At 41.5% G+C, this 19,475-nt stretch overlaps 1 protein-coding gene across 1 annotated transcript in view; it reads right to left on the bottom strand.

The window, feature by feature from the left end:
- mob2a (MOB kinase activator 2a) overlaps nt 1–18,071 on the bottom strand; it is a 62,745-nt gene extending 44,674 nt beyond the window's left edge. The window contains exon 1 of the mRNA XM_030732208.1: nt 17,502–18,071. Within this exon, the coding sequence (XP_030588068.1) occupies nt 17,502–17,518 (17 nt within the window). The 5' untranslated portion in view covers nt 17,519–18,071. The remainder of the gene's footprint in view (nt 1–17,501) is intronic.
- Nucleotides 18,072–19,475: the final 1,404 nt, after the last annotated feature.

Below are 19,475 nucleotides of genomic sequence, written 5' to 3'. Positions count from 1 at the left end.
AAAGAACAGTGGTGAACCAGCAACAAGGTCATAGGCTCATTGATACAATGCTGGTTCTGATAGAAAGGTGTCAGAATACACAGTGCATCACAATTTGTTGTGTATGGGGCTGCATGCAGACCAGTCAGAGTGCCCATGCTGACCCCTGTCATCTGCCAAAAAGCCAACAATGGGCATGTGAGCATCAGAACTGGACCACAGAGCAATGGAAGGTGGCCTGGTCTGATGAATCTCATAGATGGCTGGGTGCATGTGTGTCGCTTACCTGGGGAACTCCTGGCACCAGGATGCACTATGGGAAGGAGGTAAGCCGGCAGGGGCAGTGTAATACTTTGGGCAATGTTCTGCTGGGAAACCTTGGGTCCTGCCATCCATGCAGATTTTACTTTGAAACGTACCACCTATTGCTGCAGACCATGTACACTCTTTAATGGAAATGGTATGGGTGCCAATGCTCAGCTGTTTTGGATCCATATGTCTTTGGGTCCAAAGTGCTGTTACAGTAAAGTCAGTGAAAGAGTGTATGACATTTGATGGGTCTAGCTTGAACAGCATGACTATGGTGTGAATTTGAACATCCTAGGTCAGATTGTGCCAGAGTTATCCTTGTCACAAGATTTTCAGAAAATTTGACCTCTGACCTTTAGTTTGAGGTCAAGATCGCAGAGATTGAAACTCATATTTTTAGTAGATGTGTCTAGGGTGTGAATTTGAACATTCTAGTTCGCATTGTTCTTGTATTATGGCCAATGTTAACATTGGACGCCACTGCCACCAAGGCTATGATGATACCTTGACGTTTTCTTCAAAATAGCTGAGCTTAAAATGGTTCAGGAATGGTTTGAGGAACACAACGAGTTTGACTTAGCCTTGAAATTCCCCAGATTTCAATCCAATCGAGCATCTGTGGGATGTGCGGGACAAACAAATCCAATCCATAGGGACCCCACCTCAAAACTTACAGGACTTAAAGGTTCTGTTGCTAACATCTTGGCACCAGAGACCACAACACACCCTCAGTGGCCTAGAACAGTCCATGCCTCACTGGGTCAGGGCTGTTTTGGCAGCAAAAGGGGGAGCAACACAATATTAGGCAGGTGGTCATAATGTTATGTCTGATTGGTGTACATTATAAGCTCATTTAACTAAATCTGGAAGTCTAAATTGCTGCCGTTTGTATTTTCCATACTGATAGGCAGGACAGGTACAGCTGGATGACATTGGCTGGGTGTAGATGTGGCTGTTTTGCATCTATTACCCTGTGTGTTCTTGTTTAAAGATCATCCCACATCAGAGCAAGACTTCCCCTCCCTCCACATCGGTCCAAATGCCGTCTGATTCCTCCCTCACAAGTTAAAGACACGTACAGGCCACATGGGCAGATCAGAGCTGTACAGTGGGGCTGTCAGTGACACAAAACATATGGCTGCTGATGTTGGCCTGTCAGCATTTAAGTCTCTTCCATCATAGTCAACTTCCATCAACTTCTGTCTCTTCCCTCTTCTTCACTGATGCCAGCCAGCCAGCCAGCCAGCCAGCCAGCCAGCCAGCCAGCCAAACAAACACACACACACACACACACACACACACACACACACACACACACACACACACACACACACACACACACACACACACACACACACACACAACCAGTGACACTTATATTCACTGTTTCTTTCACAGGTCATGCAGCAAAGTCCATTTTTCATCTAGACATTTGTGTTATTTCATTTCCTGGTGCTTTAAAGTTGAGAAATTGTGCAGTGTTTACTGGTAAGCTGCATTTCCTTTACTCATTTATTGAAATGAGACTTTCATGATGGATACAAGACATGGGTGAGCCACAAAGTGAGATAGGCAAATGGAATAAGGAGCCAAACTGTTTCAAGTTACCATCTAACTGAGTTAAAAGAAATCACATCAGATCTGGGCAAAGTGGAGGAAACAAATCACAAATTAAGCCTTTGCACACCATTCAGTAAAGAGGCAATAAGGATACAGCACATATTTCATAATTTTCTACTTCCTGTCCAATGCTGCCAAACAGGAAATAATTTTTTTAAGGCAAGACTAGCTCTCTCACTTCCTTCTCTGAGTAAGACAGCTTCATATTCACATCTACCATGTTCCTATGAGAGCCCATATTAGTATCAACACATGACTACTCCCTCCTTTTCTCTTTTTTGTTCTTTATTCTCCTACCATGAGCTCCACTGCAACCCTTGTAATCCCATTTAGGGTGGGTATCTCTGGCACTGGAATGATCCATATCCTTCCTGTGCCAGGCATCATCATGCTCTCACACACAACACACATCTGCACACACCTTTACAGCCAGCGGGAAGGGGTGGATTGCTGATTAAAGGGATAAAGAAAATAGTGGGATGCTGAGGAAAGACGAAAGTGTTGGAGAAAGAACATGTGGCAGTGGAGGAGTACAGCCTTGAGATTATTCCCTGCTTTTAATGTGTGTGTGTGTACTCGGCTTGCTATGCCTGATGCAACACAGAGATCTCTAATCCAATTATAGTTGAAACCAGCCTAGCAGTCTAGCTTCAGCCACCAAGGACAAGCCTAGCTAGCTTACACCAACGCCAGCCCACCGGCTCTGCACAGATTTAGCAGCTCACCACTCAGCTGAAACCTCGCCCGAGGGTGCCGACCACATCTCTGTGAAAAATAAATAAAAATAAAAATTCAAGTCGTCCTCCTCCAAGATAAATTAAGCTTGACTGGCTGACTGAGAACCTAGCGTTCTGCTGCAGAAACACACAAATCTTGGTTTGCAAGGTTTTGGGAATCAAACAGTAAGTGAAAAATCCAAAGAAGAAATGCTATGCATTTGGTATTATCAATCCCTCTGTTGGGAGATCTCCCTATTTCTGACCTGCACAAAGCTTCAAACTGCATTTTCTCTCTCTGTCACCAGCAGCTCGGCCCCTGCTGCTAAAGCTCCCTCGCTGTCCTCTATTTTAGACTTCTGATGTTTCTAATCTACCTCTCTGACCCACGTTGCCTCTTCCCATTTATCTCAATATCTCACCTATCGCCTGAGCGCCACTATAGCGTTCCTTCTTCCCTCGCTCTTTTTATATTCTCATGCTGCTCTCCTCCTTATCAGCGGCCTCTGCTCCCCCTTCCCTCTGGTGTTTTTAATTTGCATTGCCACAGTATTCCTCCTTTTCCCCCCAAAATAGCAAGAACGCCTGCCTTAAAGCGTACTACTGTATGAGTATACAACATCCCTCGGTTTCTCAGTCAGATAAATGCCTCAGCAGTGGCGCCTGCTTTCAAAAAGACAAGACGGCGGTGGCCAAAATGCACATCACAAGGCTTCACAAGTCTGTAGGTGACATTGGATTAGCTTCATCCATCTCTTATATATAGTTTATGGCATTGAACAACTGGACATCAGTAGTTTCAGCAGCTCAAGTTCTATGAGGCTTATTAATAGGTTAGGCACTCCGCTGTGACTCAGTAATATAATGAGATTTATATGCTCACATGGAAAATGTGTGTGCCTATTGAAATTGTGCCAATTGAATTAGTATGCTCATTAGTTTAAGAACAAAACAATCAGATGATCCCCTCCATATCCTCCTGAGACCCGGTAATTCATTTTTGTGCACTGTAGTACACATTTAGTTTTTGCTTATATCTCTCATACTACACGTGCCACTCTTCTACATCCTGATGTTTCTTAAAGAGGACCACTGTAGCTTTAAAATGATGTCACATGTGTGGGGGTGTGTCCTTGTCAACTCTCCTTTTCCTGCCTTTTCAAAATGGCTGGCATCCCGGCAAGCTCGTTTTATGGAAGAAATAAAGGTAAGCATGATTTTCATATTTAAAATGTTTTTTAATGTCATATCTTGATTAATTTTTCAAAATGAGCATCTAATAAATAATTTGAGTGATGTTTCAGAACTCATCTTATTTAGTTTCACAGTAGAAATTACTAATCTATTAATGTTCACTGTAGTGCACGTCAGGACTTCGTACTTATGTTTATTTCACTTTTTGTAGTAGCCAGCTCTTTGACAGAGGCAGAGAGAATTCTTAACAGAATCATTGAGGGAGATTCAGACATAGATCTTTCAGAAGATGAGAGTCAAATGAGCCAGACAGGAGAGGTTGAGAACTCAGATGAGGAACCAGATGAGGATGACCTACAAGATGCAGGGCCAGATGTAGTGGACAAAGACACAGGGCTTTCTGAAGTGTACCGTCGTCCTATTTGGTCCAAAACCAACATGTAAGAATTTGGGATTTTTGACTTTGAGCAAAAAATAAAGGGTAAAGTACAGAAATGTGTTCCAATAAACTGATTTAAATTATAATTCTTAATATAGTGTTAAAATTTTGTAAGAGACGTATCCAAGATATTTGAGAAAACATTTCATATGTTAGTTCTGCTAAATTTTGTTTTGTTAAATCATTTTTCTATCCCTTAGGTTCATGCCTGTTTTGGAAGAACACAGATTTGCAGATGATGGGACCCTAATGACCCGTAGCGATTGGAGCCCACAGCAGTACTTCCAACAGTACATTGACCAAAAACTAATTCAGGACCTGTCCTTCTTCACCAATCAGCGTATGGTACAGGATTCAGGGTCTAGTTTAAACACAACACCAGAAGAGATCAAAACCTTTTTAGGAATTTCCATGTATATGGCATGCCTTGGATATCCAAGAATCAAAATGTACTGGGCTGCCAAAACAAGAGTCGCAGTTATAGCAGATTCCATGACACGTGATCGTTTCTACAAGATCAGGTCTTTGCTGAAAGTGGTCAATGATCTAGTTGTACCAGAAGACGAAAAGAAAATGGATCCCTTGTGGAAAATCAGACCAGTTCTAAAGCGAGTCCTCCAAGGTTGCCTTGGCCTACCTAGGCCAACAAAGGTCTGTATTGATGAACAAATTGTTCCATTCACCGGCCGTTGTCCAGTTCGTCAGTTTGTGCCTGGGAAACCAAATCCAACAGGATTAAAGGTTTTCGTTCTTGCAAGTCCAGGTGGCTTGGTACTGGATTTTGAAACTTACATGGGAAAGAACACCTTCACTCAAGTTCAACAGATGGGCATAAGTGGAAATGCAGTCCTGCGTTTGACTGAGACACTTCCCAGAGGATCACTGGTCTACTTTGATCGATATTTTACGACCGTCAAGCTTCTAGATGCACTTGAAGAAAGGGGCTTGTCTGCTACAGGAACAATTCAAAAGAATCGAATCCCAAAAGAGTGCCACTTCACTGCTGACAACATCCTGATTAAAATACCAAGAGGATCATCAGAAATGATTGTACGGAGACCTGATGAAATAGCAATCACCAAGTGGATGGACAACAAGCCTGTTATCATGGCATCAACTGCCCATGGAGTTGAGCCCCAGGATACCTGTTCCAGATGGTCAAAGAAAGAACAGAGACAAATCCAAGTCCCGAGACCTGCAGTAGTTGCAGAATATAACATCAACATGGGAGGAGTTGACATGTGTGATCGCATGCTCAGCTTCTACAGAATGTCCAGCCGGACCAAGAAGTGGACTGTTCGCACCATGCTTCACTTCATTGATTTGGCCATCACCAACTCATGGCTTCAGTACCGACAAGACAGCCAGGCCTTGCAATGGGCTGCAAAGAACACCTCCCAGTATCTGGAGTTCAAACTCCTCTTGGCAGAGGAACTAATAACCCAGGGACAAACATGTCAACAAGACCTGAATGTTTCAAGTGATGAAGAGTTCTCTCTGGAAATCAAAAAAAGGAAGCCCCATCCAGATGAGACAGTAAGAAAATATGGTGCTGTCCACTTGCCTGAAATGGTTAACAGTCCAAGGCCTTTCAGGTGCAGAATGCCTGGGTGCAACAGTAAAACATATGTGAGATGTGTGAAGTGCCAAATGTTCCTCTGTGTCTCCAAAAAATCACAGTGCTTCCTCAGATATCATAAATGAATGAACTTTTGTGAAATAGAAGTATAATCAGTCGTTACTAGTTAAATGGCCTACAGCTGGTTAAACTAAGTTCTCAGTTGATCCATGACCTACTTTTCTGATATTTTTATGTAAATATTTTAAATATGTTTTGGTATTCTGCTCACAATGATTTCAGTGGAGCTATCAATTTTCATAGTCAGCTCTTGAATTTTATCAATGTTTCACACTCGTGATGAATGAAGTCCTGTTGTGCACTGGAGTACACATGTTGCAAAATTTAAAGAAAATGAGTTAAAACCAAAATAATCTTTGCAATGTGTTTTTTACCATTCCAAAGCTTGATTTATATGAAAAAAATAAAAATAAAAATATATTTTTTTTCCTGGGTCTCAGGAATATGATCAATCTCTCACAATCTCATTTAGAAAAAGATACCCATATTTAACCCAATAAACAGAAAAGAAACATGCAAACAGAAAAAATAAATCTTCAATAAGAAAGCTGTCATTAAATGCAACTTATAGCCAGACTAGTTCTGAAAAAGAAGCAGCTAGTTGTTCTGCATGGCATCTGATGTGGGTGGACAGCAAAAACAAGCACCAAAAATCTGCTGCAGGATGTTCAACTTATTTTAGCTGATCTTAAGACAGTTCTAGCCGGCAGCGGTCCATGACTGCGATGCTCTCTGACAGAACAGTAGCTGCTTCGAGGCGTGTGGCAAGGCAGTCCAGCTACAAGAGCAGCCAATGAAATTTGGGATCTGCGTGTTGAAGTTGGGCCTGAAATTAAGCACGTGAGAGGAAATACCCTGATCTGACCAATCACAAGAGGTGGAAGGGGTGAGAGCTAGAGAGCAGCTGATCAGCTAGGACTGTTCCTGCCCGCTGTCAGTGTTTTTCCTTGTCTCTCACTCTCGATCCATTGGCAGCGCCAGTGGTGTGTGCTGGGCAGAGCTGCCCAGAGCATTACGAAAGAGTAAACACAGTCGCAGCATGGTGCCACTCCCCTGCCAAGTGAATAGAGGCAACACACACAGACACGGCCATGCCAGAGGCCGAATGGTGCACAATTGAGAACATCTTCACAATAAAAGCAGTAACAAAATGATTTTCCAAAATGTTATGACATCAATAGGTCTATAATATGGATCACAACAATATGCTGGTTAAATGTCAGCAACGAGTGCAGTTGACATTGTAAAACAGCTGTTCAAGTTTTTGAACAGGTCGGGACCCATGTGAGTGGGTGGAGAAATTTCACAAGCACAGCCAACACCAGGTACAGCAAGCCGAGTTTCATTTGCAGCCTCTCAACCTATCGCAGTATTCAGTTGCAGTGCACTCAGAGCACCCATTGCCCCGAGGCTTTTGAAAGCTCATCTTCCCTCAAACATATTGGTGAAAAGGGGCGGAGAGAGAGAGAGAAAAACAAAAACCACCACACTTAGCAAGTTTCCATCCCAAGTGCTCGTGAAAGTGCTTAATACAGCCGCGCATGCATTTGGATTCTTCATTTATCCACTTATGCATATTCAGGGAAAGGCAAACTGCCGAGTCATCCTGCTATCAGATTCATTTCTGGGCCTCTCCCTGCCCTTGCCTCACAGAAAGGAAAGGGAAGACAGGGAAGTAGAGTCAAATCCAAAGTGACAAAACCATTTGGGTCCAGCAGTATTTATTCAATAGTGTGTGTGGGTGTGTTCATGTTCCCCCCAAGGCTATTTGCCTCTTGAAAAAGGTATTCAACAGCACCTTTATATCTCCCTCATAGATGCACACTGATGTCCTGAAACACTACAATACAGAAACCTAGACACTAGGTGGCTTAAGATAGTACTACAACATGTTCGACCAATATTTTAACCAAGCGATGTCAGATTTATCATTTTATAAATGGAAAATACTTGTATCTGTACTAAAACTGCTAGATGTGCCAGTTACAAGATCACCTGTATGCTCTAGGTGTCATCTTTCTGTGAAACCTGAAGTAATTTACACCTCTGAACTATGACAGCTGAGCTTTGATGGTGTGGCTAAGGAAGAGGAGGAACCTGCCACTGTTGTCCCAAAATAATGGGGATGATATCAGAGGCAAGACAAGGACTTGTTTTGATTCTGCCCCTCCAGCTCTGCCCTGCCCTTATACCGTTTTCCTTTCACTGTCCCTCAAAACACACACGAGGAAAACACACCAAAAAAGAAAATAAAAATAAATAGATAATTAAAAAAAAAAAAAAAAAAAGCATGATAGAGCTTGTACAACATTGCTCAGCATCTAGGCATTCCTCCCACCCCTCTGCTAGCTTTTACTAGTAAAAACATTTCTCAATCTGAGCCAAGGCTGTATTGGGCCTGTTGGATGTTGCGCTGCTCTATGTGGCTCAACAGTCCAGCTCAGGCAGCAGCCAAGAACGAAAACGTCTCTGCACATCAGTGTCCAGACAAAGAGAGAAACTGGGGAAGGGGGGTGTAAAAGACAGAGTGTGTTAAAGGGTTGAAAGTGACTACACTGTCCATTCTGGGAAGTAAAAAAATTTCAGTCTAGAGGCACATCTTGGCAGAATAAGTTCAAGCCTGATGCAGAGCCCCAGGAAATTAAAGCAGTGTATAATTAACATGAGTCGCATAAAACAATGATCAGAAAAACATTCAGTTAAAAAAAAAAAAAAAAAAATTGGTTTAACCTTCCAAAAATATGCATTTCAGCAGCATCTACACAAGTGACATTCAGAATACAAAGAGACTCTAACTTATCACAAAAAACAAAAGCTCTCCCCTAGCAACATATTTAATCAGGTTGAGGTCTGGACTTTGACTGGGTCACTGCGACACCCTGATCCTTTTCTTTTTCAGACATTCTGTTGTAGACTTGTGGCTGTGCTTGGGATCATTGTCCTGTTGCATGACACAATTTTGGTTAAGCTTTAGCTGTTAGTTGTCCTCACATTTGACTCTTGAATATTTTGGTATACAGAGGAACTCAATGATTGCAACGTGTCCACGTCCTGTGGCTGCAAAACAAGCCCAAATCATCACCCCTCCACCACCATGCTTGACAGCTGCTTTGAGGTGTTTGTGCAGATATGCTACGTTTGCCGTTTGGGAAATGTGTGCATTACGTCCACACATCTCCACTTTGGTCCTGTCCGAAGGACATTGTTCCAGAAGTCTTGTAGTTTCAGATCCAAACTTTAACACTGACTCTAACATGGGACCCATGGAGTCTAAGATGTATAGCACTTGGGGTTTTTTTGCAATTTCTCTGAGCATTGCACAGTCTGACCTGGGGGGGAATTTGCTGGGACGTCCGCTCCTGGGAAGATTGTGGCACTCTTATCACACACCTGAATGTTCCGGACAACAAAATGCCAAAACATCTGCTTTTATAAAGGTGGTCACAATTGCTGATGATCAACTGATCAAGTGCATTTGATTAGCAGCACCTCTTAATTCCCATGGAAGCAGTAACAGTGTACTGAGTTTTTTTTCCAGGACTGCACAGAGCAGTTTGGTTTGTTCGGAGACAGACAAGTTCTATACCAACTGAATTACTAGAAAATTAGAACGGTTTCTGAATAAACCACATATCAAGCAACAGCAGTCACAGAATTTTGCTTTTATGAAACAATTGATGTGAATCATGGCATAAATTTTGCCCCATGTTAGGAGGTATGGAGAGACTGCATGTGTCAGGATACAGCATAAGCAACAAACACCACAAGCGTAATATGTTGAACACTAAAGTAGATTTATCTACATTGCGTGGTCTTAAAAGTCTTGGCCCTGGGCTGCTGTGGGTGTGTAATAGTAAAGCAACTTTAGTGCCAGACATGACAGATTGATTCTTAATAGACCAAGACCCTTACATGCACTGCTTGCAGAGAGCCAACAGATCTTGTTTGATTTAAATGTAGGAAGAGAGTAAACAGCTCTTCTGCAGGCAGACACAAAGACTTTCTAGTAAATAACTTTTACAGCTCTCAGGTCAGACCTAGTAAGCGAACAGTGTACCAAAGAAACAGTACACATGATTGAAAAGCTGATACTAGACAGCAAAGTAAGAATCAGTACCAGGGTTATAATAGTTTTGGATTTTACATTATAGTTTATTTTTAGTTAGTTTTTACTTTTTTTTCTTTAATTCAGTTAGTTTAATTAGTTTTCAGAGTGGTTTTTCTCGTTTTTATTAGTTTTTATTTTTGGTTTCATGCTTAGTTTTAGTTAGTTTCAGTATTAGTTTTAGTATTTTCATACCTAATCAGGTGCAAGATTCAAGGCGCAAAAGTGACTATTGTGTAATGAAAACTTGACAAAAGATACCGTTTAAAGAAATATATTCAATAACCAGCTGTTCACAAGACATGCTAAATTTGTGTAATATTAAGGACACACATAACATCAACAGGGAGAAACAATGAAAAACATGAATTCCCAAACTCAATAAATTCTACAATAAACTCCACAATAAACTTCAGCATCAGTGCAGCAGATTAACAACACCTACATGTGGTGTTTGACAAAAACAAACTCTTTGAAGGAGTCAAAGCTCAAATCCAGCTGCATCCTGATGTTCTCACCACCTGAAGCTGCTTCTGTTTTGGAGCTAGCTTGGTTAGATGCTCGCTGATTAAACTTGCAGGGTCTTTGCGGCCTCTGTACACAACCTACGGAAGTTGCCGACCTCATGTCCACATTTATGCTTGTGTAGCTGGATTGTGTGTGCTAATTACCTTGTGGTCGTGTGCAGGTGTTTTATATGCGGTACAGGCTGGGACTGGGACGCTCTTTGTGCTCAGTTTTTTGGCTGCAAACATATTTGTGTCTGTTTTTTTTTTTCCCCCACTTTCTTCATTCCTTCACGTCCATTTCGACAGTTTCAGCAGTCTCCTACCAGGAATTTGCTGACAGTTGTGAGTCCTTATATTGATGCTTTGATTATTATTCCTGATTGTTATTCTCTCACTGATAAAGTAGCCGGAAACGCACAAGGACGAAACAGTTTAGTCACAACGTTCTGGGCTGAATGGACCCGACAACTAGTCCCGTTTCTCCAGAGGCGCAGGCCAGGTTACCTGGTAGGATCAGAGCGGTTTCTGTAGCCTGTGCGCTTCTCAGGTGGACTTTGATGTTGCTGGTTTTTCCTGACTGAGAAGTGTTCCGCACATTTTTCATCAACCACAACAAGACTTTCGATTCTATCTGTGCTCTTGTACTCAAAGAACCTCCATACGGGACTCTGCCGCTTTCTCGGCAGACCGCAGCCATTACTCACGCACATGCGCACTCACTCACACAGTTGTCCTATGGCGCTCCCAGCTTAAACTCGGAGAGCAGAAAAAATGATTTCATATCAATCCACAAGGTTTAAAAAAAAACAAAACAAAAAAAAACAAGTAAATGAAAGTCAGTTTATCGATAATTTCAGTTAGTTTTATAAACTCACAATTCAGTTTTAATTAGTTATCGTTTTTTCCTTTTAATTATGGTTTTTATTTATTTCAGTTAACGACAATGTTTTTTTCAAATTCAGTTTTCGTTATTTCGTTCGTTTTCGTTAACTATAATAACCCTGCTCAGGACTACCAATTCAGTTACAGGGTTGGTTAGTTTCCACCCTTAAGCAGGTGATTGCTTTAGGATGATGTCTCATCTGTCGCAGTCTATTATCAGCACTGCATCTGCGGTGCAAGGAGCGGAAGCAGCCACCTGGGCTGAGACCGTGCGCATGTGTTTTCACATGTGTATGCCTGCACCAGAGGCAGAGATGGAAATAAGGCAGGGAGGTTACTTGAGGACAGGGTTGAAGTGTACAAAATCCCCACTGGGAAGATGCACACAGAGCAAGTCAAAAGTATAGAAAGGGATATTAGTCAAACACACAGACTCAGAATGCAAGCACTGGCCCTGTACTGAGATAGTCTACCACAAAGTTTCATAAGTTTTGGTTTGTGGCCACATGAAGAGATCAGGTCATATGCAAATAGAGTTACCTCATTTAAAACTGAGCATGTTGCATGTCTTCTAAAATACATACACATTTTTACAGTGTATATGTAGTATAGTGTAGTGTATTTAACTAGAAAAATATTCAAATGTGAGTCTGCTATATAAGGCTTAAGACATGGCGACTGGTTATTCTAAATGTTTTCTCTTTTGTCATAGTTGTTAAAACAGACTGCACATCATGCCCAAATTTAGGCATGACTTAATTTAAACTGGTAAAAATCTCATCGCAGATTTATTCACAAAAGTTTTATGCAAACTCATATGCTCACAGGGGACAAAACGGCCGAGAAAATGAATCACCACAAACAATGTGAGAACAATCACAACATTAAAACCTACGAGGACACTGAAAGACGCTTCTTATTCTGGAAGTGAGCCACTGTGGTGAGACAAAGTTACAAACAGACAGCTGTTCCCCACTGCTGAGGAAGTTCAACTTATAAGTGGTTCATGTGAATTCCCCTCGTCTATATGTCATCACTTTCATTATTTTATTTTTAATAATTTTAGCAGATATGTTTAAAGACTGATGCTAAAGGCAGCAACTAAACTGCACCAGTGGGCAAGCCATTTCAATCTGAATTGTCATACTCGATGTTTGACATTTTTCAATATAAAACACCAAAAGAAGCACCATAACACTTTATTCTGAGGAAAGGAAAACAGCTAAATAGATTAAACATATTAGAGCTTAACATCTTACAAGAAATTTCCCCAAAAGCAGTCATAAAGAGTGAAGTAATAATAGAAATCAGGAAATGTCCTGGAAGCTCTGCTGAAGCTGTTTTAGGCATCAATTCAACTTTAAGGTTATTTAGGCTGATGTGGTTAGGCAGGATTCACACGGATGCATTTCAGGCTTCAATGCTGTCGCTTCTCACTCGTTCTGAACGAGGTGGCATCACGAGCTGCCGAACTCAACTGCAGATGTTGCTTTGTTCACGCTGAAAGTTTAGAGAACTTCGACTTTGAAGTGCCAATCAGCCAATCCAGTCACATTTATTAAAAGGCTCCAGTGCCATCATTAGCCAATGAGACCGCGCCATGAAAACATCAGGTGGGTGCCTGTGCAGTGTGGTATCAAAATGTAGGACAAGCTGAACTGAAGCTTTGCTAGCGTGCCTTGTGATGATTGGTTACTGTTGCTATGATTGTGATGTTATATTTATGCTGCATTACGTGTTATATACTAGTGAGAATAGACTAAATAAGAAAGACTTCTATATAATTCACTTTTTCTTGCAAAGGCAACATGCACAAAATAAAATGGCTTTATCAAGAATATGAACCCGACAAGTCCAAAATTTGATATCTAGGACACAAAAAGCTGGAATCTTTCATCATATCACTTGCATTACTCCCACAATGCTGGATATTGATACACTATCCATATACCAGTAATCCACAGGTGATACAATACCAGCAAAGTGTGCATTACATCTGACTCTTGCTCAGATGAGGCAGCCTGAAGCAGTGCTCCACTTAGCCGCTGCACTTTCCATTCACTCGCTCTTCGTTCAGCATTACCAACCCATCACTCAAAAGCAAGGGGATTAAACATCTGTCAAAGCCTGCCCATTTCACCCAGCAGGAAAAGACACATTTAGGCGTCGTACATCTCTCCAGTGATTTAACATCCTGTCGACTCTGAATAGGGACAGATGAGGTCATTCAGCTCTGAAATAATGCACGCCGTCTAAAATATCAAATTACACAGATAGACTGCAGCTAGTTAAACACATTTAGGCAAAAGTGATACGTGTATGTGAACAGACTGATACCAAAAGGTGTTATTTGGAGCCTCTGCTAAAACCAAAGATTAAAAAAAGAACAAAAACAAAAAACTGTTCTTGTGAATTTGTCTTCCACTATAAAATGTCTCTAGATCTCCTTCTCTAGCCACCATTATAAGCGCTCGGGGGTTTCTCATCTGTTTCAGCCTTCCATTTGAGTCCCTGCCCCTCCCCCACTTCATAATTTCTTCTAAATTTCCCACAATCAACCATTTTATTAAAAAAAAAAAAAAAAAGCAATCTCATAATCATCTTCCTTTACTAGGGCTGGGCGATAGGACCAAAAATGATATCTCGATATTTTTTAGCTGAATGGCGATATACGATATAGATCTCGATATTTTTTCTTCCCAAAAGGTATAAACAAAAAGGCACTTCTGAGTCAAAGCTCCATGTCCCAAATGTCACACAGCCACTTTTATTAGCACTCAGCTGTAGATGTACATGAGAAATTGCTCAAATTTTAATTATTGGCATATTTAAATAATAATGCTCCACAAATAAATTAATGCATGTTTCCTCCATAACAAAAGACTCACGGCTGTGCTATTAAAATGTAAACAGAAAAGATACAGAGCAAAAATAGCAATAGCTGACTTATTATTTAAAAAGCCAGTCTCCAGTGAAATTGACTTCACTGAAGTGCTTCCTCCTGTGTGTACTCCTGTACATCTAGTACTCTGAGCAAATAACAAAACATGTAAACTGAATGAACAAAATTCCATCCTTCAGTCATAAGGATTCTAGCTAGCTGCGCCATGCTGAGGTGCCATCACGCCAGCTGAGGACTTCAGCTTTTATTTTAACAGTTAGCTAGCGACGCAGCCATTAGCAAGATTAGTAGCGCTCAGACCTTTTTTTGGGACTTGTTTGCAGTATTCTCTACAGAATACATTGTTCTGCTGCTCATCTGACACTTTGAACACGAACCATCTCCAAATAACTGAGTACTGTTTTTCTTTTTACTAATCAGTTTCTCTGGAATAGCTTTGTGTCCGTTTGCATGATTTGCAGGTGAAGCGGTGAGGGAGAGAGGCAGAGCAGTGTGAACTTGTGCAGAGACAAATTGGGAGAAGAGAAAGGTGAACTGGTGGATCTGCAAGTATGACTGTAATGCAATATAGACTATATCGATATAAATGATATTGTCTCATCTTATATCGCGTATGAAAATATATCAACATTTCTTAACTTGATATATTGCCCAGGGCCTTTACCATCACCTGGTTAATTAAAAGAAAAAAGGCATCTTTTTTCCCTTTGAGCATCCTGTCTTTCCCTCATCCCTCCAAATCAGATACTCTTTCGCCTTCTTCCGTTATCCTTATGCTCACGCTCTCCTCACTTCCTTCTTCCAATGATCTTGGAAGGTGTCCTTTAACCCGGGTCTGTATTCAGAGTGATTACACACTTGGTTAACTCATTCATGTACTCCACACTGTCAGTGACACACGCTGGATGCATTCCTGCTGGGTCCCAATGCATTCAGATCTCTCTCACACACACACACACACACACACACACACACACACACACACACACACACACACACACACACACACACACACACACACACACACCTTACCTGCACCCTATACAGAGAGCTCCTTTAACATGTAGGTAAACACAAACCCTCAACATGACCAAATGTCATCATTGGAGGTGAGGCATGACTGTTTATCAGACAGACTTGACACCCTGCTTCAATTGTCATAAACAAGTATTTATTAAATGTGACCAACTATAACTTTTCTAAGGTGGAGAAAGTGGACCACCACCAACTACATTCAGTAGCATTCACAGGCAGATAGAGGTCTTTATTTTCCTCAGTTCCTCTAAAACCAAGCTACAACAGATTACCGTGCAAAATAGTTCAGGACTGAAAACATTGTCTGGGCAAAAATTATTTCATGACTTGGAGAAAAAGGGAAGAGGAGTTTAGGACCTATTAAAAAAACAAAAAAACCCAAAAACATTTATAGCAGAGAGCTGATGTAATTTAAGACAAGTCACTGCAAGAACGAGTTGGTGAAACCACGACAACCAGTGTCATAGGGAGGGGAAAAACTCAAGAAAAACAATGACTACAAGAAACCTCTGTCTAGCAAAGCAGTCAAATGCTGTGTTTATGCAAAGCAGACCATATGTAGAAAACGTATGAAATACCAGATGGGCATGTTAATGCTACTCAGACATTCAAATGTGTTATTTACCAAGACTGAGTGCTATCTAAAGGGGAAGCAGGATTTTTAAAGTTAGTGGAAAACTTGTGTGAGCATAACTGAGTAAGCCTGAGACATGTTGGGGAGATATTTGAACAAACTGTCTTGGACCACGGTTTAACTATCTGTCCAGTTTCACTGAAGTTTGCAAAACAGTTTATGGGATATTCTGCAGACTGATGGATCGACGAGCTGCACAAAAAATTCCTATAGAGAGCTAACAGTCAGTCAACTGACTAAAAGCAATGTTATCAGAAATAACGAAGAAACTCCCCAAACAACAGGCCTCCACCCTTCCTCATGCTGATGTACTTTTAAAGTGCTCCAGAGAGCCAACCTGATAATCAGTCAGCAAAAACAATAACCTGATTAATGTTTAAGTCCAAAACATTTGTGAAAGTGATTATGCCTCAAGGTCTCTGTTTGTCATGTTATTTTACTTTACATCCAAGGTTTAGAGGATAAAATGAAACCTTACTTAAAACTTGCAGACACACCTTGAACTGCAACTTCACTGATGTCCTGCTTTACTTGGAGTCAAACAAGACCAGACAATGCAGTGTCAGAGTTTGCATAGCAAATACCCAAGTAAACCCAAGATAACATCTGAACTCTACAACATTGCTTTGGGCTGTCAGGGTTTGGGAAGTTATTCTCACTTCCACTGATCTCATAGGCTAAGCCTGAATACGCCGATCGTGGCTTTGAACTTTGGTTGCATGGCAGGTGTCATTACTGAGACTGGTGAATGCAGTGCTGATCACGAGCTTTCACTCAAAACTCATGACTTGTGCAGCCTCGACCTAAAAATAACACAGCTTAACAGCATCACCAACCTCTGTCAGGTGCCATCCGCTACATCAAGGCGCACAACTACACAAAAGCTCTTGAATTCCATGCGCGCTTCACTGACAAAAACGAAAAAAGAAAAACATAGGTAGGCGATGTGCTTTAAGATGTGCAAGGTACATAGTCTCCATCAGTGAGCTGACTGTGTGACACCAGAACCTCTGCTGTGCCTCAAAGGTTGCACATTAGATAAGTTAGCACGACTGCTAACAGCAGTTCCCCTCCGTCAAAGGGACCAGCGCACCTTGCACGGGAAATAAGGGAAACTGCTCATAGCCGCGTTAGCAGCGCTGACAAGCCGCTAACCTTTGCCATTACCGCGGTTAATGAGGTCGCCGTCCAGCAAACTACCATGCACAGCAATATTATCACGATCTATTCCTGGCGCTGCCATCCTTGACTAGTTATTTATAGGCCAAAAGAGATGCCGAAAAACACCGCCTGGCCCTGGGTAACGTTATCATGAGGCCGGTTAACCGTTGCCAGCTTTGCTAGCCTTGCCGGACCAAAGCTAAGCTAAGCAATATGCCAAATTTAACACTATTGAACACGACAGCGCACCTGCATAATGCTGGCTCTTGTGGTGTCAGCTGCAGAGAAATGAATCTGCAGGCAGCATCAGAAAGACTGCGCAGCTGACCTGTCAGAATAGAGGATGCTAGCTAGGCAAGTTAGCTGTCTGTACTCACCCCATTAACCAATCCATGGTGCTGTTTGTGGCTAGCTTAGCTAACGTTAGCTGGCAGGGGATAAATCCACCAGGAGCTGGAGGCAACCCCCTAGTTTATCCAGCCACCACCCTCGCTACCCTGGCTGCCTGGCCCCCCCGAGTCCTGTTGCTCTTTCCACGCGGGGCCCGCGTCTCTCCCAGTTGATGGATCCCGGCAGGTCAAACGCAAACGCCGCTTTAACTTTAAGCGATTGTCCTTGTTTTGATCCCCCAGTTAGCTCGGATCATGAAGCGGCAGGAACACAGTCGGGTCAGTCTGTTAGCTGGTAGCGGGAGTGAAGCATTGACTTTGAGCACGAAGGCGAGCGGAGGGGAGCAGGGCAGCGGAGCGGGTCTATCTTGAGTCGCGGTGTATCCAGTGTTCAATGGCGCCGCGTTAGACTTGAGTACTGGGATGCCGCTGGTCAGCCCGGTAACCTCTGTCATGAAGCCTTGTATGGCTTCTGTGTTAGCTGCCAGCCTGAACCTTCACTGGAGGTGCTGCTGCTGTCGCTTTCTGAGCGAAGTCTAAATCGGAGTCCGGAAGTAAACACAGACCCGACCCACTCTGTCTCTCCTGTGCGTAAAATGCGTGTGAGCGCAGATGCAATGGGATATGTAGTTGGCGAGTTAAAAAAAAAAAAAAAAAAAAAAAAAAAGGAAAGTAAACCCCAGCTGGTTTTGAATGACCACGGATATCAGCTGTGGATATACAGCTTAGCGAGTTAGGGTATTATAACACCAAGCCAAGACACTCTTGGGTCACCGTGGGTGAAATCAAGCACTCCTGTAAACTCAAATTTTTTAGCGCACCTAACAAAGAAGTTAACATTGCAAAATACAACTAGTGCCAATTTCTGAATGGTATACAGTCGTTCACAATAATGCAAAAATAAAACGTTTTGAATAGTTTTTAACATTATGATTCTTAGTCACAAAAATAAAGAAAAAATGCTATTTCCATTCAAATTTCATGCTGGATTGAGCAAATAAGACACACTGTACCACAAAAACAGAAACATCAGTAGAGAGCCTAACCTGAACAGAGCAAAATTCTGGACTTTCCAGATGGCACTCTAATTATAAATGAGAAAATAACTTTGTTAAATATATTACAATTTTTATATGCAAAATTGCTATACATATTCTTATGTATGAAAAAAAAATAACATCTTTATTTGTTGAATTTTTAAATTAGCCTGAATTATAAGATTCCTCCAGGGCAGTAGGCCTCGGAATGGTAGGTAGAGTCATGAAAATGAAAAATTTGCATGCATCCTCGCAGCAGGAAGGAGCGCTTTCGCAGGTCATTCAGCAGTTAGACTGTATAACGCATCATGATGTCATGAGTCACTTGGACACTGTACCCCCACTGCCATTACTTTATGTACACAGTGTACCTTTACATATAGTACATATACATTTTATTTATTTACATTTCCACCCATAATGCATACTGTGTATGCTGTATACAAATTTACCTACTACAAATGTATATAGTGTTTTGATATCTGCTATTGTATTTTATATATATAGACTCTATTTGATTTTACTTCATTTTATTTTATTTTATCCTTCTTCTCTGTACTTGAGCTGCTGTAATACACAAATTTCTCCATCATAGGATCATTAACGTTTTATCTTACTTAACAAAATCATTTTTTCAGTTATACTTAGAGTACCATCTGGAAATACCTAGAAAAGTATTTGATATATGAAGCTAAAATTTCCCAACAATCATTATATACAGTACTGAATGTCCAAACTTTGGACAATAACATTTTTAGGCCAATCTGAGACAGTTGAGCAGGAGGCCCACAGTGATCTGAGATGGAATGACCCATTTTTGGAAATCAAGTTCCATTGTCCTAGAACCAGATTATCATGCATGCAGCTGCAACTGGTTGCACTTAAAGTGCTTTATTATTTTACTTTCTGACATGCTCATGTGATC

This window comes from Archocentrus centrarchus, chromosome 6 (assembly GCF_007364275.1).
Source record: "Archocentrus centrarchus isolate MPI-CPG fArcCen1 chromosome 6, fArcCen1, whole genome shotgun sequence".
Classification (NCBI taxonomy): Eukaryota; Metazoa; Chordata; class Actinopteri; order Cichliformes; family Cichlidae; genus Archocentrus; species Archocentrus centrarchus.
This window is presented reverse-complemented; position numbering and strand designations above follow the sequence as displayed.